Source organism: Talpa europaea (assembly GCF_964194135.1).
Source record: "Talpa europaea genome assembly, chromosome: 12".
NCBI classification, from domain to species: Eukaryota; Metazoa; Chordata; class Mammalia; order Eulipotyphla; family Talpidae; genus Talpa; species Talpa europaea.
Window position 1 is genome coordinate 72,025,925 of NC_140079.1, and position 20,053 is coordinate 72,045,977.

A 20,053-nucleotide genomic window follows, 5' to 3' on the forward strand; every position below is an offset into this window, starting at 1 on the left:
GGACACTGATTGTAAATAGCTTTTTCAAGGAATGTTGTTGGTGGATGAGATCTGGGGAGGGAGGTAGTTGCTTGTTCCGGGGGGATTGTCTAGAGCAGTGGGCAGCATGAATGTGCCTGTGAAGCCCCCTTGATGGGGACATAGGGGGAACTAGCAGACTGTATCTCAGTATAAAGGGAAGGCCCACTGATGTGCAGTAATTCACCTTTCTGTGACCATGAATTCGAGTGTCTCTCTTGTCAGGTACTAACTGTGGTGGGAAGATGCACCCTTGCTGCTCTCTGAATTCTCATTATTGCTGTGGGGAGCTGTGTACTTGGAGCTGGGGAGTGGTGTGGGGCCTGTGCCTGAGTAGGGTCCTCTGCTGACTGCCTTTCCAAGGGAAAAGTGACTTGTTCTCTGTCCATCTGGAAAGTGTGCAGCTTTAGAAAATGCGTGAACGGCTGCTGTCTGTTGTGTGGCCCAGATGCCATAGAGTGGTCCCGGGCATGGCTGACCAGATGGAACTGATAACCTTTTAAGTCTCCTGAAACTCTGGTCTCAGGACCAGTCAGTGGTCACAAGCTTTTCTTTCTCTGAAATCAGATTCCCATTTAGTGGTCTCAGAACTGGATGTGTCAGGCACAGCCACTGGGACACTCTCTAGACTTCATGTCAAGTCAACAGTCAGTCCTTGTGGACATGATTCCCCCCCGCCCTCCCCTCCACCCCAACTCCGGCTCAGCCCTCCCATGCAGCTGTGTCACATTATCAAGAAAACCTGTGACCCTGTGACTTTGCAGTGTGAAATTCTGCTGTCCCTTTTGGTGTTTGCACCAACTTTGCTTTCTGTCCCTGGTTTTGCATACTTTTGTAGAAACAAGCCTTTCAAGGGGGTCCACCTGGCCTGGGTTGTACCTCTTTTCCCAAGAGCCCTCTGGCTAAAACTCACCTGGCACTTGTTCTTGACCTTGTCAGCTTCTGTTCTTCACAAAAATAACTCCTTAACAGAACTTGAGGTTTTCTTGTTTGTTAATTAGTTTTGTGGCTGTTGCTATTTCATTCATTTTAAAAATTGGAGTCCTCTGTACCTCATGTCTAAGAGACTCATTGAAACTGGCACTTTGGGTGTCAACAGGAGCCGTGGCATCTGCTATTAGGGCCTCAAAATAGCTGCTGCTGAGGCTGAACTGCTTTTACCTCGAAAATAAATCAGTGGCTTGACTACCCAAGCCTCCACTATTCTGTACACAGCTGAATTTGAGTCAAAATTCAGCTGCAGATTGAACAAAAAGACTTCTTTCCCCCTTGCAAACTCCCCAGTTAGAGTTAAAAGGCTTCACAGCTGAAGCCAGAGTTCGAAACCGAGATGTCGCAGCTTGGGCTGCAGTTGGAACTGTCACTTTCTTGTCAACTCTGAGGTGGCAGAGTCTCAGACCCTCTGAATCTTTTCCACTTTTGAGTTTGTGGAGCGGAAGTTCTAGAACGGATTGATCTTCCTGTCGGAGTGCTCCTGTGTTATTTTTAGGCTATAATGATACTTGGCACGGCTCCTTCTAGTTACAAGCATTTAGCTAATCTCCAGAGCACCCTTGGGGAGCATCTCAGAGCAGCTCTAACCACATAACAGGTCAGGAGGGTTCTGAGAAATAAACATTCTTCCTGCCGGCTGGAGGCACTTGGGTTACTGGTCTTTGATTTGATGTGTGGTGAAGGCTACAATTGTTTAATAATCCTTCATGATTCAGCAGCTCTTCAAGAACTTTTCTCTGTTCTCTCTTGGAATTCACGGCCAGCTGGACAGTGTATGGCTCTGTTCCCACACAATGAGGTCCTGATTCCTGAGTTCCAGATCTCCTCCTGTTTTGTCCCCTCCTCCTTTCTCAGATGCCCCGGCCTGTGTCCCATGTGCCATTTAACACTGTGCTGGGAAAACACAGGAAGGACTTATTTTCTCTTTGCGTTTCTTTTCCTTCGTGGGGCATTCCAGCAGCATTTCATACTGCTGGCACTCTGTGTGCTGTGTCTGAAGAAGGGATGTTCTAATTTACTCTTAGTTTTCATGTGTGGATGTGGTGTATAAATTCTCATCAAAGAATGCCAGTAATGCACATGAAGTTACAAATCCCCTTGACAGTCTGCATTACTTAGCTTTGACTTCAGGTACCCTTTAGGGTCAATTTAGGGTGACTCTTTCTAGAGTCACATGTTGTTATTTTCTTGGTACCTAGAAGTTATAACTGCAGTCTATTTTGTAAATGGAATCAATCAGACCCTTTGTACTTGAACTCCTCCCCTGTGTACCTGTGTGATGACCCGATTTACCTCCCTTTTCAGGGAGTGGAGGGAGTGCTTCCGGAAAAGAGGATTTGGGTGGTGCCACATATATTAGGTGAAAGAAGACAACCATAAAAAGACAAATACTGTATGATTCCACTTATATGAGGTTTCTGGAATAGTCAGATTCATAGAAACTAAAAGTAGATATTGGTTGTTAGGGTTTGGGGAAGGGAAATAGAAATTAGTGTTTAATGAGGACAGTTTTAATTTTACAAGATGAAAAGAGCTCTGTGGATGGGTGCTGGTGATGGCTGCAACACATTGTGAATGCACTTAGTGCTTCTGAATTGTATACCTAAAAATGATGAAGATGGTAAATTTTATGTTATGTATTTTTTTAAACTACCTTTAGAAAGACAGTGCCACATGCCTACTTAACCGTATGTGGTGCACATCTGTGGCTGCTTTCTTATGTGCTTGTGGAAGTGCAGCTGCTGGGTTGAAGGGTGTCAACTACCCTTTTTTTTTTTTTTTTTTTGCTCACCTTGTGCTCCTTCACAGCCCTGTCTTTTTCTGGACAGTGGAGGCAGGAGAATAGCCCTGGCCGTAACTTGGTGTTGTGCCAGCAAGCACAGGACAGGTTTACTACCAGTTTGGGCAGATGGATAAAGGAGAGTGCCGGAGTCCTCAGTGGATTTTTCAGGCTTTAATGCTCTCCCAGGTACACAGGCGCACCAAGCAGGGAGGTTGGCATGCAAGGAGTCAGGCACGGGCCTGGCAGGGGGGCTGGGAGGTAGGCAGGCAACCGAGCCTCCCAGCCTCCCAAGAATCTTTATGCTCTTTCTCTGGGCCCTTTCTGGCATTCTCTCTCGTGTGTTGTCTGGTGGCCTCTCTTCTGTAGTCACGCAGCTCATCCTTGTTTGTCTCAGCTGCCGATGCTTTTATCCCAGCCTCTAGGCTCAGGTGTGCACATGTACACATGCATGCACACCCATGCTCCAGATGTCCACAGTCAGGCACACATGCCCCGTGCCCACGCTCCCAAGCATCTTGGCTAGTGGTGTAAAAAGCCTGATTAATTCGTTTACCCTACACTTGGCTTGTCACAGGATCTCCTGCCTAGATGGATAAGCATTCTCATCTCCTGAGACTTGAGGGATGGCATGATTCACCCATGAGCACATTCTTTATTGCCCATTTGCCTCCTCATCTGTGCCCCAGGGAACCTGCTTAAACTGGAGTGAACCCTTCATCATTGCCTGCTTCCGTCTCTAGGGTGTGTTTTCATAGTACTGCTGTTAACGTAAGCCTCAGGCCCTGGGGAGGCATAGTCTTCGCACAGCCAGGGCATCTCCCTACTCTGTTCCCAACTTTCTGATCAAAACCCACCCTTCTTTCGGCTCACTCCTGTGGCCTCAAGAATGTCCACACATTCCAAACCCACCTCATTGTCTTTTCCTTTACAAAGGTCAATGTCCTGAAGCCACTGCCTTGAGCACACTCTGATTCTCCCTAAAGTACACACATCGTTCATCCATCACATGTTCCTTTGCAATCAGCACTGCAGAACTAAGGCTGTGTAGGAGTATAGGGAAAATGAAGATGGTCAGGCGTTATGCCGCTAGCCCTGTGACTATTACCTGTGGCCTTGAATGCAGAAGGGCTTGGAGTGTGGGTGAAGAGTAAGTAAAGTATCAGGCTTTTCTGCTCTCCCGCCATTAGGATTGATGATAGAACCCTGCAGTCCTGAATGCATGCCTGATGGCGGGCACCTGAAGTAGGGTATGGGCATGTGTAAGTGGGTACACCTGGGCTGAGAGACTGGCTTATAAGGGCAGTGTCACGGGGTCGCCAGTGGCGTGAAAGAGAACCGGCAGAGAAGCAGAGGCCATGAGAGTACGTTAGAGAGCCCAGAAAAGATCGAAGATTTTCTGGGGGCCAGGAGGTGCCCCAGGGGTGCCCTGGGGGCCAGGGGTGCCCCAGCACCCCTGCCTGCCATGTACCTGGTAAATCCCAATAAAACCCTGAAAAAGCCACCGAGGGCTCCAGGACTCTCCTTTACCTCGTCTGCTTGGGCCATAGAAATCCTGCTCCGTCTCTTCCTGCCCCTACAGTGGGCATGGGACATGTGTGCCTGACTGTGGACACCTGGAGTATGGGCATGCGTGGTGTGCACACCTGAGCCTGGAGGATGAGGCTATAAGGGTGGCATCACTCCAACAGAAAGATGTCTATGGAAGACAGCTATGGTGGAAGGGCTACAAGAGGACAAGCGATGGCTGTGAGAGGAAGAGACCACAAGAGAATGCTAGAGAAAGCCCAGAGGAAAGAGCATACAGAGATTCGCAGGGGGCCCAAGTTACTGTCTCCCTGCTGCCTTGTTTCCCCTGTGTATTCTTTTTTTTTAAATTTTATTTTATGTAATTCTTACATCATTTTTCATTTTTGCACAATGTATGCATTTTCATTTTGGTTATATTCCCCATACAATTCCCACCCCCCCTTATTTTGGCCCTGATCCCTACTCCTCCCCCCCCCCCCCCCCGGCCCAGTGTGTCTCTGGTCTACAGTTGCTTGTTGTAGGGTAAGGTAAAAGCATTAGGCTTTTCTGCCCTCCCGCCATTAGGATAGATGACGGAACCCTGTGGTCCCGAATGCATGCCTGATGGCGGGCACCTAGGGTGTGGGGCATATGTAGATAGGATTCACCTGGGCTAAGACTGGGCTTTTAATGGCGGCATCACGGGGATACCAGCAGAAGCTGAGAGAAGTAGAGTGAATGGAAGAGCAGAGAGAACGTGCGAGAAGGCCAGAGAGCCCAGAGTGAAGACTTGCTGGGGGTTGGGAGGCCTGCCAGCCTCCCGGCCTGGCCCCCCAGCACCCTTGCCTGCTGTATACCCAGTAAATCCCAATAAAAGCCTGCAAAAGCCACTGAGGGCTCCAGGACTCCTCCTTTACCCAGTCTGCTGGATCAGAAAACCTCAGTGGTCCATCCTGCTTCTACACTTGTTGATTTTGACTTTTTCTTTATTATGATTAGTATTTTTCCTGGTCCCTTATTTAGGTTTTCTAAATTCTTGCTATGAGTGAGGCCATCTGGTATTTTTCTTTTTCTTTCTGGCTTATTTTGCTGAGTATGTTCCCTTCTAGCTCCATCCATGTTGCTGCAAATTGCAAGAGTTTCTCTTTTTTGATTGCTGAGTAATATTCCATTGTGTATACATACCACATCTTCTTAATCCAGTCATCTATTTTTGGGCATTTGGGTTGTTTCCATAGCTTAGCTATTGTAAATAGTGAATTAAAGAACTAGACATAAGACCTGAAACCATAAAATATATAGAAGGAAATTATAGGTGACATGACATGCACATCAAAAACATCTTTACAGACACATCACCCAAAGCAGTGATAGTGAAGGCAAAGATGAACAGCTGGGACATCAAATTAAAGAGCCCCTGTGTATTTTTTTTAAATTTATTTATACAAGAACTGGGGTACAGTCCAGATGCATGGGAGGGTGAGAGGATTCACCAGAGACAGAGCAGGGAACAGAACAGGCAGATGGACCAAAATACACTGCTGAGGGGAGCAGCAGGCGAGACAGGAGAGGTCCGCCATGCCATGTGGGACCCTCGCTGGCTGGCCGGGATTGAACCCGCGCTGCAGGGGCTGCAGACAGCTTCACAGTGCGGCGCTCAACTCCCTATGCCACCAGCGGAAGCCCAAGCCCCTGTGTATTCTATTTTTTTTTTAAATTTTTTTAAAGATTTATTTATTTATACAAGTACTAGGGTACAGGCCAGATGTGCGGGAGGGTAAGAGGACTCACCAGAGACAGCGAGGAACAGAACAGGCAGACTGATGAAATACACTGCTGAGGGGAGCAGCGGGCGAGACAGGAGAGGTCTGCTCGCTCCCTGTGTATTCTTAAAGTAACCTGTGGGGATGATGCCACGGGCTCTAAGCTGCCCAAATGGACGGTGAACATACCTGGCCTGGGATGGTTGCAAAATAAGCAGTCTGCTTTTAGCGTATTGTTTAGTAATTACTTTTAATTGAAAGGTGTGTTTCTCATTTACATGATGATGTATTATACATCACTCTCCCTGACACCAGTGTTTGGTCCTTAGTGTTAAAATGGGGTTGAACTGTGTATGGTCAGTAAGGTTGTAGGTTCCTTCTGTCTGTTGTTCCGGGCAGTGAAGGCATGTGAGGCTGTGGGGCACGGCACTGTGACCTGCCTGAGAGGGCCCTACTGCGCTGCTGAATTGCTGGGGTTGTTTGCGTCATGGCTGCATCCAGGCTTTTCTGTGACAGACTCATCTCTTTTTCTTTTAAAGATAGCCCTGGGCCTCCCCTGGTGGCGCAGCGGTTGAACGCTGGGCTGCAAAGTTGTCCACAGCCTCTGCAGCCCCGGTTCGATCCCCGGCCACTGGGTGAGTGTCCGACATGGTGTGTAGACCTTTCCTGCCATGCCCGCTGCTCCCCTCAGCAGTGTATTTCGTCGGTCTGTCTGTTCTGTTCCCTGCTCTGGCTCTGGTGAATTCTATCACTCTCCTGCTCTTCTAACTGTACCCAGTGCTTGTATAAATAAATAAATAAATCTTTAAAAAAAAAAAAAAGATAGCCCTGCCTGTCCTCTGTCTCTGAGTGCCTCTAATGTGAAATTCTTGAGTGTTGTCACCTAGTCCACTGTGCATTGTGTTCCTTAAGAGAAGTTGAAACCTGGGCCTCCCTGGTGGCGCAAGGGGTTAAGATGTAACCTATGAAGCAGTCCACAGCCTCTGCAACATGAGTTCTATCTCCCGCCGGCCAGGGAGCAACCTACATGGCGCAGCAGACCTCTCCTGACTTGCCTGCTGTTCCCCTCAGCAGTATACTTCGGTCAGTCTGCCTGTTCTGTTCCCCACTCTGTCTCTGGTGAATCCTCTTACCTCCTATGACTCTGGCCTATACCCAGTTCTTTCATGCATAAATAAATAAATCTTTTAAAAAAAAAAGAGAGAAAAGTTGAAACCTGGTGACTAACCTGGTGACTAACCCACTTCATTCAACCAGAGTGGGTTTGTCAACCTGAGAGGTCATGCAGGCAAGGTGGTACAGTTGCTCTGCATTCTCTGGCAGCTTCTGGGGCACCATCCAAGTAAGAGCAGGATGTGGGCATCTGCCTGTGCCCTTCAGTCTTCTGAAACTGGGCATGTGGGAGTTCAAACTCTACAGCTCTAAGTCCTTCCTGTGGGGAGAGGACGGCATACCTGAATGATGGTACGTGTCATTGGCGGGCTGGGGGTATGGTCTAGGTACGCTGGCCTGAGTGTCCTTCTTTGGTAGCATGTGAGCCAGAGCTGCCATGGCTGTGGAAAGGCATGTGGACTGCGTTTTGTGTGGCACCATCACCACTCCCTTTTCCTGCCGTGAAAGTCCTCTGCCCTCTGTTTGAGGGGAGTGCATGCACAGATGACACTTGGCACAGAGTTCCCACCCCACAGGACACATGATATACATGGCTGGGCTTCACTTAGTGAGGGGAGAAGTAAAATGCGGGTAAAGGAAAGCCAGTTTTCTGCTTACTTTATTTGAACGTGAAGCCAGAGTCCCCTTGATGCCTTGAAATCGCTACTCGGAAGTGCCTGAGTTCTTGGGTGTCTGCTGGCCTTCTGTGAAGCATCAAATTGAAGGGTGTGTGAGACTTGGACCTTCCTGGTGAGACCCCATATGATGTGGGGCCACTGCTGCAGCCTGATGTTTGCATTGGCCTTGTGGGTGTCACTAGGAGACACAGATGACCATCAGTGGGAGTAGAGCCTTTCAGAAGGACAACTTATTAAGTTCATTTTTCTCTTCATTTGAACTGTTCCCAATTTTCTCCCTCATTATTAAATTGTTACATTTCTAATTATCTTTACTTCAAAGGAAATTGAAGGGCTCTGCTTAACAGTGAGCCTGGCTCTCCACTGTATTGCTCTAGCTCCCAGCTTTGTGGGGCTAATTTGTACCTCAGGGCAAGAATTGTGTTTCTAAATTGGTATTGAGTGCGCCCGATGGCGATTACTGTCCGGATTCCAGGAAGGCATCTACTTGGAGGGTATTGCAGGCAACTTGCCCTTGGTGAGAGAACTGCATCGCAGCTGCATCGCAGTTCGTGAGCACCCCTGAGAGACTGTAAGTCTGTATGACAGTTGCCTCTCCATGGGGTGTTCCCACTCTTCAGGTCTGAGAGGACATGGCCTCGGCCTGAGGGGGTGTGCCACCCTCTGTGGTGTCCCTCTGTTTCTCCCAAGCAGCATTGGCTGGTATGGGGCCTGAAGGGTCTGGGGAGCTGAGCGGATGTGGACATGCATGTTTTGTTTGAGATACATGCTTTCCAGTGATTTAGCAGTAGTTTACATGCCTCTTTGACTAAGTAACAAAAAATACAAAACAACTTAAATATCTCTTTCAAATGTTTCAGAAAAAAATATCTCTTCTTTTGAAAGGATTTACTTATTTTAGTTATTTTCCTATTTTTTTAATATTTTATTTTATATAATTCTTACATCATTTTTCATTTTTGCACAGTGTATGCATTTTCATTTTGGTTATATTCCCCATACAATTCCCACCCCCCTTATTTTGGCGCTGATCCCTCCTCTCCCCACCACCCTCCCCGTTAGTGTGTCTCTGGTTTATAGTTGCTGTTGATTTTGATTTTTCTTTATTATAATTAGTCTTTTTTCTGGTCCCTTATTTAAGTTTTCTAAATTCCTGCGATGAGTGAGACCATCCGATTTTTTTTTTCCTCTTTCTGGCTTATTTTCACTGAGCATGATCCCTTCCAGCTCCATCCATGTTGCTGCAAATGTCATGTGTTTATCCTTTTTGATCGCTGAGTAATATTCCATTGTGTATATGTACCACATCTTCTTGATCCAGTCATCAGAGGGTAGAAAATTTTAGGAAGCTCAGAAAAAGAATGACAATTGGCTTTCAGGGTTGGTTCAGTCCCCTATCCCTTTAGCCCCACCCCGCCCCCTGTACACACTTGAATTTCTCAAAGGTCTTGTGCTGATAAACTTCTTTTCAATGAAAATATTTGATCATGTGAAGACTGGCTTGTATTAGAGAGGACTGGGGCTAGAAATCTCTACTCCAGGCCTAGAGATTCCTTATGCGCTGAGACTATGTCCTCAAAATATTCAGTAAGGGAACTTTTCATCAAGAGGGCAGGAAAGGACCTCTCTGAGGTGCTCTGGCACTGTTCCTGGAAAATCGTTGCCCACAGAGGTCCCGTTCTGTGCCGGGCTACCAGCAGCAGAGCTGACCAGTCTGAGCTCTTGTTCCATGGTGGCAGGCACTCGAGAGATTCTGCAACAACCACAGTAGGCTGGTGGTGTGCTGAACCAAGATGGGTGGGGAGTGACCTGGGGGCCTGATGGAGAAATCCTCTTGGAAGAAGTGACATTTTCCCTGAAGCCTGTGTTTTGAGAAGAGCTAGTCCTGGGAAGACAGGGAAGAGCTTCCCAAGCACAGTGTTAGCTAATACAGGTTTTTGGGGTGGAAGACCTGACACATTCAAGTGGCAGAGGAAAGGCCAATGGGAAGCCCAGTCATGTAGGAGTCACAGAACATGGACTTTGGGTTTGGTTTTAGGCAAGTTTCTCTGAGGTATCCTTGGTTACAGCAGGCACTGACGACTTCAGTAGGAAGGGACTCATGAGGTTCTCCTGAGGCTGGGTACCTTACTGGTTCTGGAGGCCAGGAAGAGTTCTCATGGGTACCTAGTAACCAGTAGTCATTCTCTTTGTAGTTGTGTTTGGGGCTCCTATACCACAGGGGCTGTCTTGAGGAATAGCTTTGGTCATAGCCTTTGGTGTTGGGAGGACGGTGGACCTTTGATTGTTGCTTGGGTTCTTCCCTCAATGGGAGTAGGTGAGGCTGTGGGGCCCCTCACAAAGCATTGCCCCTGTGTAATCCTGTGCGTGGTCATGGGCTCTGTGCTTGCATACCACTTGGTCACTGCATGTTGGGGAGCTCTTCAGCCTGGGGCCTGTGCTGTGTTCTGGGAATGTGGACACACTATTGGGTGTTCTTTGAAGTCTCTTGGACTAAAAGAAGAAGGGGCTTAGACGGAGGTTCAGCACTGCTCATTAGCAGAATGGACTGTGCACCAGTATTTAACTTCTTTTTAATACCCTTGTTTGTAAAATGGAAATGACTAAAACAGGTTGCTCTGAGCCTTAACTGTAATAGTTAATCTGGAGTAGTTTTGAAAATTATAAAGCATGACACATGGGCATCTGCTGTTCTCCTTATTGCTGCTGCTGTTCCATGTGGGTTTTGAAGGAGAAACCTGGAAAGAAAACTGTCATGTGCTGAGCTCCTCCTATTTCCTGGGTCTTTGGTTGGTGCTTTGCTGTTATTTTACTTATTTTTCTTTTTGCATATTCTTTTAAACCATTTCATTACTTCACTGTACTGATACTAGTTGTTAGAATCAACCCTGTTTTTACAGGTGGAATAAATCAAGGCTTATAGAAAGAAGCTCCCTGATGTGGTGGAGACAGTGGTGGGTTGTGGTTTGATCCCAGATGGTGGTGGTACTCTACCACACTACCCTGGGCATGGTGCCCGGGACTCAACTCATCCCTGGTCTGTGAGTCATCAGCTGCTGACAGGGTTTTGGCCTCCATTTCGTGAGTAGAACTACTATAGAGAACAGCGGTGCTGAGTGTGTATTCTTGATCCCGCAGGACGCCGGAAGACCTGTCCAGGTTTGTTGTCGAGCTGCAGCAGAGAGAGCTTGCCCTGAAGGACAGGAACAGCTCCATCACCAGCAGGTAGGCCTGGTACCCAGATATCATGGGGATGCCTCTTGCTTGGGAAAGCTCGGGCCCAGTTTGTGTGTACCCCCTGCTCGGGAACTGCTGTGCTTCCTCTTTAATCTGCCTTGGCAGAAAGGAAGGGGCTGGAGGGTACAAGTTGCCCCACATGTCTGTCCTGTTGCATTGAGACTCGTCAAAGCAGCAGGATGCTGTCATCCCAAAGACAGAGATCACTGTGGGATCCCTGCAGGGTGGGCAGCTCTAAGAAAGGCTGTGTGCTTGGTCAGGGTCATTTATATCTTTATAGTGGCTCTACTGCATGGCACTTGATGGTGTAGAAATTGCACCCTAAGTTAAAAACCTCTGTGTGTGTGTGTGTGTGTGTGTGTGTGTGTGTATGTGTGGATTTGTGCTTGCAAGGAATGTCCACAGAGAGTAACAGAATAGGCAGGACACCTTTGGCTGCAAATAACAGAAAAATCTCACCCCTGGCTTTAGCAGTGAAAAATTTGTTTCCTTGCCTAGCAGGAAGTCCAGAAGCAGGCAGCCGTGACCTCATTTAGGCCTGGTGTTAGTGCTTTTCCTCCTGACACCAAATACATGGTGTTTTTTCCAACACCAGTTCTTCAGCTCTCTGCCACCACTGTTGTTCTAGAATCTACTTAAGTCCCAACACCAACTGCCTTGCAGACTCCACAAGACACTCCCGCATCAGGGCTGTCAACTGCCTGGTCAGGTCAACTGCCTTGATCTGACCCCACCACCACTTAGATTGGATGATTAACTAGAACAACTCACAGAGCTGAGGAAAGTGCTTATATTCTCTTACCGTTTATTACGAGGGTACAGCTCAGGAGCAGCCAGATGGAAGTGCTACAGCATGCAAAATATGGGGGTATGGGGGTAGTAGAAGTCCCATGCTCTCTCTGGGTACACCACCTTCCCAGCACTCACATGTGCTTACCAGCCTGGAACCTCTCCAAATGCCTTTGTTTGGGTTTTTTTAAAAAATGGCGTTTGTATTACATAGTTATGCTCGATTAGATCATTGACTGTTGGTGAATGACTCAACCTCCAGCCCCTTTCCCCTCTTTGGAGGCTGGGGATGGCGCTGAAAGTTCCAGCTGAAAGTTCCATGCTGAAAGTTCCAGCTTCCTCTGGGGTCAGCATTATCTTGGAGCTGTCTAGGTCACTGCCTGCCCCCTTTCAGAGTCACCTCATCAGCATAAGCTCTGGTGTAGTTGACAGAGCCTTGTTATGAATAACCAAGAATCCAAGGGTTTAAGGAGCTGTGTGCTTATTAAACCTGCTCTGAACTCAGATTGGTGTTTCACGAGAGCATGACTATTTGGTTCTAGGTGTCACATCCAGGGGCAGATCAAATGCTGTTTCTTGGGTCTCTTTTCTAGAACAAGGAAACCTCTCCTAGGGCCCCACTGTCAGCAGAGTCCCTCACGCTTCTTGGCTTGCCCCAGACCAGTTACCCTCAGGGGATGGAATTGCTGTGATGAGATTAAACTAGTTCTACTTCAGTCACTTGAGCAGTGGTGTGTAGCTGAGGAGTTCAGGCTCCTCCAGTGAGGAAGGAAGGGGTACCAGGGACAGGCTGTAAGGCAGATGGCCACATCAGGAACCCCTGGGCAACCTGCAGTCCTGACAGACTGGTTTGTGAGGAACCAGCCTGCCTGCCATTGGTTCCCTGCCACAGCTCCATCCCCATGTGCGGATAGCATTTTAATAATTTATTTGTAGCCAGAAGGAAGATTTTCTTATTTTGGGGGCTGATGTCACTTTGAAATTGGCTTTTAGAAGCATCTGGTACTTTGGACATAATCACATCAATTTAGTTTAAAAACCTTGAATGATAAAGATTGCCTTTTGCTTTCAAAGCTACTGTCAGATGAAACGGGTATTAAAAGTGGTCTGAAATTAAAGCTTTAACATTTTTCTAGGCAATCCTCTTCATTTTACTTTGAATTTGAAACAGAATGAACTATTAGGGAAAAGGAAAACTTGTCAGCATTTTTCTCCCGCCAAACTGTGAGGTACTTTGTAGAATTATCTGCTTTGACCAGTAGAGAAAGATTTGCCTCTGCATCCGCAGAACCATGAGAAGGGCCGCTTCTCACCTGCAGGTGTCCTGGACAGCCCCATCGCTGCTGGACTTGGATGTGGATTCAGCCATCTGTCTCTTGTTTGGGACTGGTTTAGGAATGGACCCTCTGCCTCGGAGAGCAATTCTCTGTGGAGGGTGGGGGTCGTTGTGACTCCTGGCTTTCATCTGAGAGCGGTCGTCCCGGGGAGCAAGGGTGAGCTGGGCAGGCATCCCACCAAGGAGCTCTGCTCTTCACCTCCTCTTCATCTTCCGAGGGCTCAGGGGTGAGATGGAGTGGTAAGACCTAGGAGGACTCCATGCCTGTCACAGTACATACTGCCCACGGGCAGGATCCTGCTGGCGTGACCATGTGTTATGCACACCATGTCCAGGTGTCATGCCCAGTGCAGTCCCCCTGGGGGGCTGGAGGAGCCAGGATGCCTCGTGCTCTGACCCACACTGACTAGGCCAAGATGGGGCACGTGTGGCGTGGTCATGCTGGCTGGACATGTAGGGGACTGGACACTGCATTCTCAGCACAACCATGTTGCCCTCGTGTTGTCCATGTAGAAGGAACCTGGTAAGGGGGGGCAGCTGACTGTTGAACAGAAATTCAGGTTAACTGGGAAGGAGACAGTTTGGCAAGATGACGAGAACGAGGTGTTCAGGGGTTACACAGGAGTTAGGCTGGAGGGGTTCACTAGGTACTCCATTCCTCCTTAAGGAACAGAAAGTAAGCAAGTGTTCATTTGGAGCCCATAAAGCTGAAGCTGGTCAGAGATGCTTGTGGGTTTTCTCTCCCAAGCATTTTTTCCAGGTAGCTGTTGCCTCTGCTGAATGCTTCCTGCTGCCGCCTTGGCTTAGGTTTGCACCAGCCCGTCTTCGTAATCATGGTCAGAGCATTTCATATAGTTCAGGGGAGACTCTGACTCTCTCCTGTTCCCTTTACTGAGCAAGTGAGTGAAGCTAGGGAAGGGCTGGACCAAACTATGTGAAACAAGTGAAGGAACAGTGTTCCATGCACAGAGGTGCTGAGTGGAAAAGCCATCACCTGCCTCTTGGGGGAGGGTAAGATGACATTGTACCTCTGAGCCACATGCCAGGCTACCAACCAGCCTGGAGTGGAAAATAGCCCTTCAGTACCGTGAATTAAGGCTTTTGACCCCTTGTTACTGCTGGTGAGTCATGGCTCCAAACTTGACTAAGTATTCCTAAGACTTTTACGTTGTTTAATGTTTTTGCCTTCAGATGAGACTGGAAGCCTGGTGGGGGGCTCATCCTGATACTGGGGCTAGGACTTGTTGGCCCTCCAGCTTGCAGGAAAGGGCACTTTCAATGGGTAGTGATGAGTTTTGCTGTTAGTGCTACATGTATTTACTTAAGTTCTGAGCTTTAATTTCCTTATGTCAGAACAGGGCTAGCTTCTCTAGGTAGCACTGTTTTGAGCTCGGAGTGAGGTGGTGACAAGGTACCTGGGAACCCGGAGGACAAGGAGGTAAGATAGGACGCATCCTCCGGGTGACTAGAGCCCCTAGTTGGGGCAGCATTCTGGTTGGCTGCTGGTAGGGCGTCAGTAGGGCGTCCTCTAGGAAGAGCTGAGTGTTGGCGTGTCTTTCTGTTAAACGGGTGGCCTTTTGGTCAGGCTTTGCCTTTCATGGCCATCATTGGACAGCTCAGGAGGTGCCATTGATCACTAATATGAATGGGTCTGTGGTGCTTTTGGACAGGAGTTTATCACAGCACAGGGAGCCTTGCCTTTCTCTCCTTGTGGCCCTTGCTTTGCTGTGGTTCTTGAAGGCTGCTCTTATACCTCCTGATGCCCGGGGAGTACTCAGGATTTGTGTGGGCAGATCTGGGTGTGTCCCACACAGCATGCCCAGGTCACTACTACTTGTAGCCTCCTTGGCCTTTGCTGAGCCCTTGTGAGTATTCTGGGTTCCTCACTACACAACCATGTGCTGCTCCCAGCATTGCTGATAGAGCCAGTGGGTCCTGTGAGCCAGGTCTTTCTTCATAGCTCACATCATGGCCACACCATGATTTTTCAGGCTGATAAGTGATGGGCTGACAGGCTTTGAGCAAATGTTGAAGAACATGGATTGGGAAGTTTGTGCACGGAGGGCTAGGATATTCTGGGTATACCTGCCTTGCTGGAAAAAAAAACGGCTCACTGTGGAGAATGGGTGGTGGAGTGGTGCTTCTCTGGATTCTCTCAGGGCCCCAACATCAGCTCCTAACCTGTGAGCATGGTGACAGCAGTGATGGTGAGAGTGATGAAATTTCTTGAGCACATTTCCATGCCAAGGACTGCGCTGTGTGCTTCTGTAGCACCTCACCTGAGAACTTTGAGGTAGATGCTGCTAGTTTGTTTCACAGCAGAGAATCCTGAGTGCCCCACCCCCAAGCCCCTGTTAAACAATAAATTAGTAGAAATGGATTTGACTGACAGCCTGTGCATCTTCAGAATTCCATGTTTTTTTTTGAAGATGGACCCACATGTCTGTGAAGGACCTGCCTGTTGTAGAGGGGCCTCTGTCTCTCTTTCTGGTGCAGATGCTGTTCTAGGGTCATCTGTCTGGCTCTGGGCCGGCCCATCTGCTTGAAGCCACAGGCTGCCCTCCTTGCTGTGGAAGAGGAGTAGAACCTCATATAGAAGTAATTGAAGAAAGGCCACTGACCAGCACAGACGTAGGTAGAGCTCTTTCGTCTCTGCCTCAAAGCTGCTGTGCACCTTGCTTTCCTGCCAGCTGGGCTGCTCTTCTGGGCTGATGATTCCCTTTGTACAATCAGCCTTCAAGTGGTGCCTGTTCACACCCAGAAGCACACTCTAGCTCTGGGCTGCTCTAATCACTGCAATTTGCTTTAAAGATCACATTCTTCCCCCTTCGGGCTGTAGATATCTCAGAAGAGCCCTTGGCCTCAGTTGCAGAGGTTGACAAGCTCTGAAGAGCCTAGAGTCATCGTCTTGCTTTAGAATGTCAGCTGATCTTTCCCAGACCCCCTGCCAGCTTCCTGGTGCTTGGTCCTGGGTCTCTGATGGGGTGCTGCCTTCCTCGGATGCCTGGGGCTCAGGGTGACAACTGGAAGTGGCAGTTATTTAGTGAAGAATAAACAACTAAGCATGAGCTGTCAGTGCCCACACTGCCTAGAGAAGGTGGTGCCCTGGGTTGGTTTTCCTAGCATCTGCCAGGTTGATGGGTTTTTCTGTCACCTCCCAAAGGTGAGTTAAGGTCAACATAACAGTCAATGATTCTTAATGTGCCTCTTTTCCTGCTATTTGTCCAAAGCATTTAGGCTGTCCTCTTAAACTGTCTTAGAATGCAATTAGGCCATGTTCCCTTTGTCACCCTGTGTCTGTGTGAGTTATGGCGTTCTCAAGCTGTCCAGAGGCCACAAGACCAGTGATGGGTGCAGAAGATTGATGACGGCTGGGGACCATTTCTCTGCATCTGGGTGGGTTTTACATTCCGCCGGACACACCGGCAGGTGAGGTCGGGAGCTCTCCCGGCTGGAAGCACAGGTTGCCTATGTTCAAATATTTGCTCCTCCGTGGAGTAGCTCTGGGTCCTTAGACATTTTCATAGCCTTTCTCTGTCTTGCCCATTGAGATGATGCTGATGGCAGTGACTCTGCTAGGATTGTGGTGAGAGCTTAGTAGAGTAGCCTCTGCGAAGCTTGGTGTCTGGCATAGTAAGCATATGGTAGCTAGGAATTGCCCTCATCATTGTTGTCACTTCATCGTTTTTTGAGATAACTGGCAACCGTGACTTCTGGGGGAGCTCAGGGCACAGCAGTGGGGAGTTTCCAGTAGGCTCACTAGTGGCCAGCTATGAAGCCCAGAAGGGTTGAATTGTGCATGTTTGAAAGGTAGAGTGATGGGGTGTGCTGGGGATTGGATGTGGCAGCAAGAGAGCGAGTGAGCAAGAGAGACAGACCCCCACCCCATGGTGAGGGTTTTGGTGTGAGCACATGAAACAGTGGACTTAAATGGATGCGGCCATGCAGAAGGGCAGGTGTGGGCAGAGGGGAGCATGGCTGTGGTTGAGGACATGACACTCTCTCTCTCTCTATATATATATTTTTTTAAAGATTTGTTTTATTTATATAAGAACCAGGGTACAGGCCAGATGTGCAGAAGGGTGTGAGGATTCACAGGAGACAGAGCGGGGAACAGAACAGGCAGACTGACAAAACACACTGCTGAGGGGAGCAGTGGGCGAGACAGGAGAGATCTGCTCACCATGTCGGTTGTTCCAAGGCCAATGGGGATCGAACCAGCACTGCAGAGGCTGCGGACAGCTTCTCAGCGCTGCGCTCAACTGCCTGCATCACCAGAGAGGCCCTAGGACATGACAATATTAAGAAGCCTGTTAAGAGATGCAGACTAGAGATGGCTCCTTCCAGGCCATAGCTGAAGCAGGAGTCTGCACGCTCTGCCCACCACCTGGGCTAACAGAGTAGAAGTCCTTGATGACTTTGACACCAGTTGCTTTGGGGTTAATGGGGGCTCGAGCTGGCTCTAGTTCTGCCCTGAGAACTTTGGCATCTGTTTTTCTTGTCTGGAACTCTCTTCTCCCAGGTGTGCCCGTGTGACCTGCTCCTCCCTCCTTGGGGTTTGTGTGCAGATTTTTCCTGGTCAGTCTGAGATGGCTTCTGTGTTCCTTGTTGCCTCTCTCCCCACTCACTGTGATGTAAACTCCTGTACAGGGCTGAGTTTTTTTCATGGCTTTGGGACCTGGAAGAGGGCCTGGTCCAGTGAGCTGCTCAGTGAGGGAGCGTTGAATGGACAAGTCAATGACCTGGTTGAATAAGCATAGTGACTGTGCCAGGTAGACTTAAGAGACCCTATGTGGGTGACTGCCTGTGCTGCTCTGGTCCCCACAGGGCCCCCACAGGGCCCCCACAGGGCCCCCAGCTTGGAAATGCTGGAGCAACAGCTGAAAGTCAGTTAAACAGAAGCCCTGTCAGGCTGTGAACAGGCTTGCTGAAAGGCCTGGGTGTGCACTCTTTGACCTGCCACCTGCTGGGCTGGCGCTGGGCAGCTCCCTCTGCCTCATCCATCTGCCTGGCTCTGAGCTCCACCATCACCCGGGCAGCCTGACTGGGCTGTGCTCATGTTGGTCTCAGCCAGTTACTGTCTCCACAGGAGCGGCTGGGGATTTTCAGTGACGAAGACTGAGGCCTCACCTGTCAGGCTTCAGAAGAAGACTTGGAGCCGGCCCGTGTCTAATGGGTTGTCTTCATGTATTCCTCAAGGGTGGCCCGCACCACTGTCCGGAGGAACAGAGGGGCATGCTGGCTCTGAGCTTGGTCGTTCAGTCAGGAAGCCATCCCTTTAGACTAGACTGAGTTCCCTTAGCTCACACCTGTGTGACCCTGGGGTCCAGTGTGACTTCTCTGTCCTGTCCATGGGAAGAACATCACGATGTGTGGACTTCCCTCTCCTGTCTAGTCTGTGCAGGACATGGTAGTTCTGGGTCTGGGTCATCGCTTCTTCTCTTTTGCACTGTTGGGATATTGGGGGGCTGCCTGTAGGCTTTGACCCCATTTCCAGTTTGTCACCCTGACCCCCACCCTGTTGTGCAAGGTTTGTACCCTTCTTGGAGAGAGAACCCCGTCAGCCTTGTGGGTGTGGAGACAAGCTGGTTGGCTTTCTGTTCCCTGAACTGCGCCTGCTTTTGAGTCCCCAGGCCTCTCAGGGTCTTTTTTCCAGTTTTTTCTTCTGTGGAGAGAGGGTGACAGTGTTGGACCACTCTGGCTAGAGTTAAAAGGAAGCCACTTAAGGGAAGCCCACCAGCTCCCCTGAGTCTGGGGAAGAGCAGGTTCTTCCGGCTTAGGCTGCTCTTCTCCCTTGGCCCCTGTATTCTTCTACCTCCTCTTCTTATCCGGACTGTGAGTGGTAGGAGGCCTGTGACTGTCCAGCTGCCGATGAGTGCTGCCAGAGCACCCCTGGTTCTGTGCCGCAGATGTGAACCGCTCTGGCACCCAGCCTGAGGGACATTGTGCACCTCCCTCTGGAATCTCTGTAGCCTTTTGCTCCCTATGTGTTCCTGTACCTCTGTTCCATCACCTCCCACTTTTTCCTTTAGATGATGAGTTTGTGTCTGTGTTCACTCTTGCACTCTCTCCCACCCACCCACTTCTGCTAAGCTGCTTGAGGGAATTTTAGACTGTAGATCAGACCACATGCTCCCTTCCTCATCCCTGTGAGATCCTTTTTCTCCTGGGACTAAGTGCAGACTCCTAATGTGGAGAGCTACAAAGCCCTAGGGATCCAGTCCCTGCTGGCTTCTTCAGCCCCCTCTCCTTTCACCCTCTCCTTGTTCAGTCTTCAACTCTGACACCCATGCCCTTCCTGCCTTTGCACGTGCCTTCCTTACCTATCTCCTGGTTAGCACCAGCTGACTCCTGGCCTTCTGCTCAAGTCTTTTGGTCACTATAGTTCTCAAACCTCCTCTCTCTTACTTGGGATTTGGGTAGGAAAAAGAGAGCCCAGCAACATCTGGAACATTCTCTGGCTGAATGGAGGGATACTGGGCCTCCTGGCCTTATTGGGCCTGCCTGGTGCACAGCCACTGCAGTGCCTGAATTTGGACATGAGGTGGTGCCTGCAGCACTTACTTGCTCCGCTCTTTTCTCTCCTCAGAACAGCAGGAGTGCTGTTACCAGGCCCATAAATTTCTTGGCCAATTAGAGTGGAGTTGGGTGGAGGGGAGTGGGGAGAAGTGCCTGAGAGAACTAAGGTGAATGGATGTCTTTCCTATGCTCTGGGGGGTGAGTTTCCACTTTCCTCTCTGGAGGTGGGTCTCTGGGTGCCCTGGGGTTTCCTGATTGGACCTAGTGAAATCTGCAGTAGGCACATTAAGCAGAGAGCCCATTCCATATACCTTAGGGC

General features: G+C 49.2%; 1 protein-coding gene across 1 annotated transcript in view; it reads left to right on the forward strand.

Moving 5' to 3' along the window:
• The window catches only part of MAD1L1 (mitotic arrest deficient 1 like 1), a gene marked incomplete at both ends in the record, with an annotated part of 349,706 nt that overhangs the window by 52,647 nt on the left and 277,006 nt on the right, over positions 1–20,053 (forward strand). The window contains one exon of the mRNA XM_084250129.1: positions 10,992–11,078. Coding sequence (XP_084106255.1) covers positions 10,992–11,078 — 87 coding nt within the window. The remainder of the gene's footprint in view (positions 1–10,991; positions 11,079–20,053) is intronic.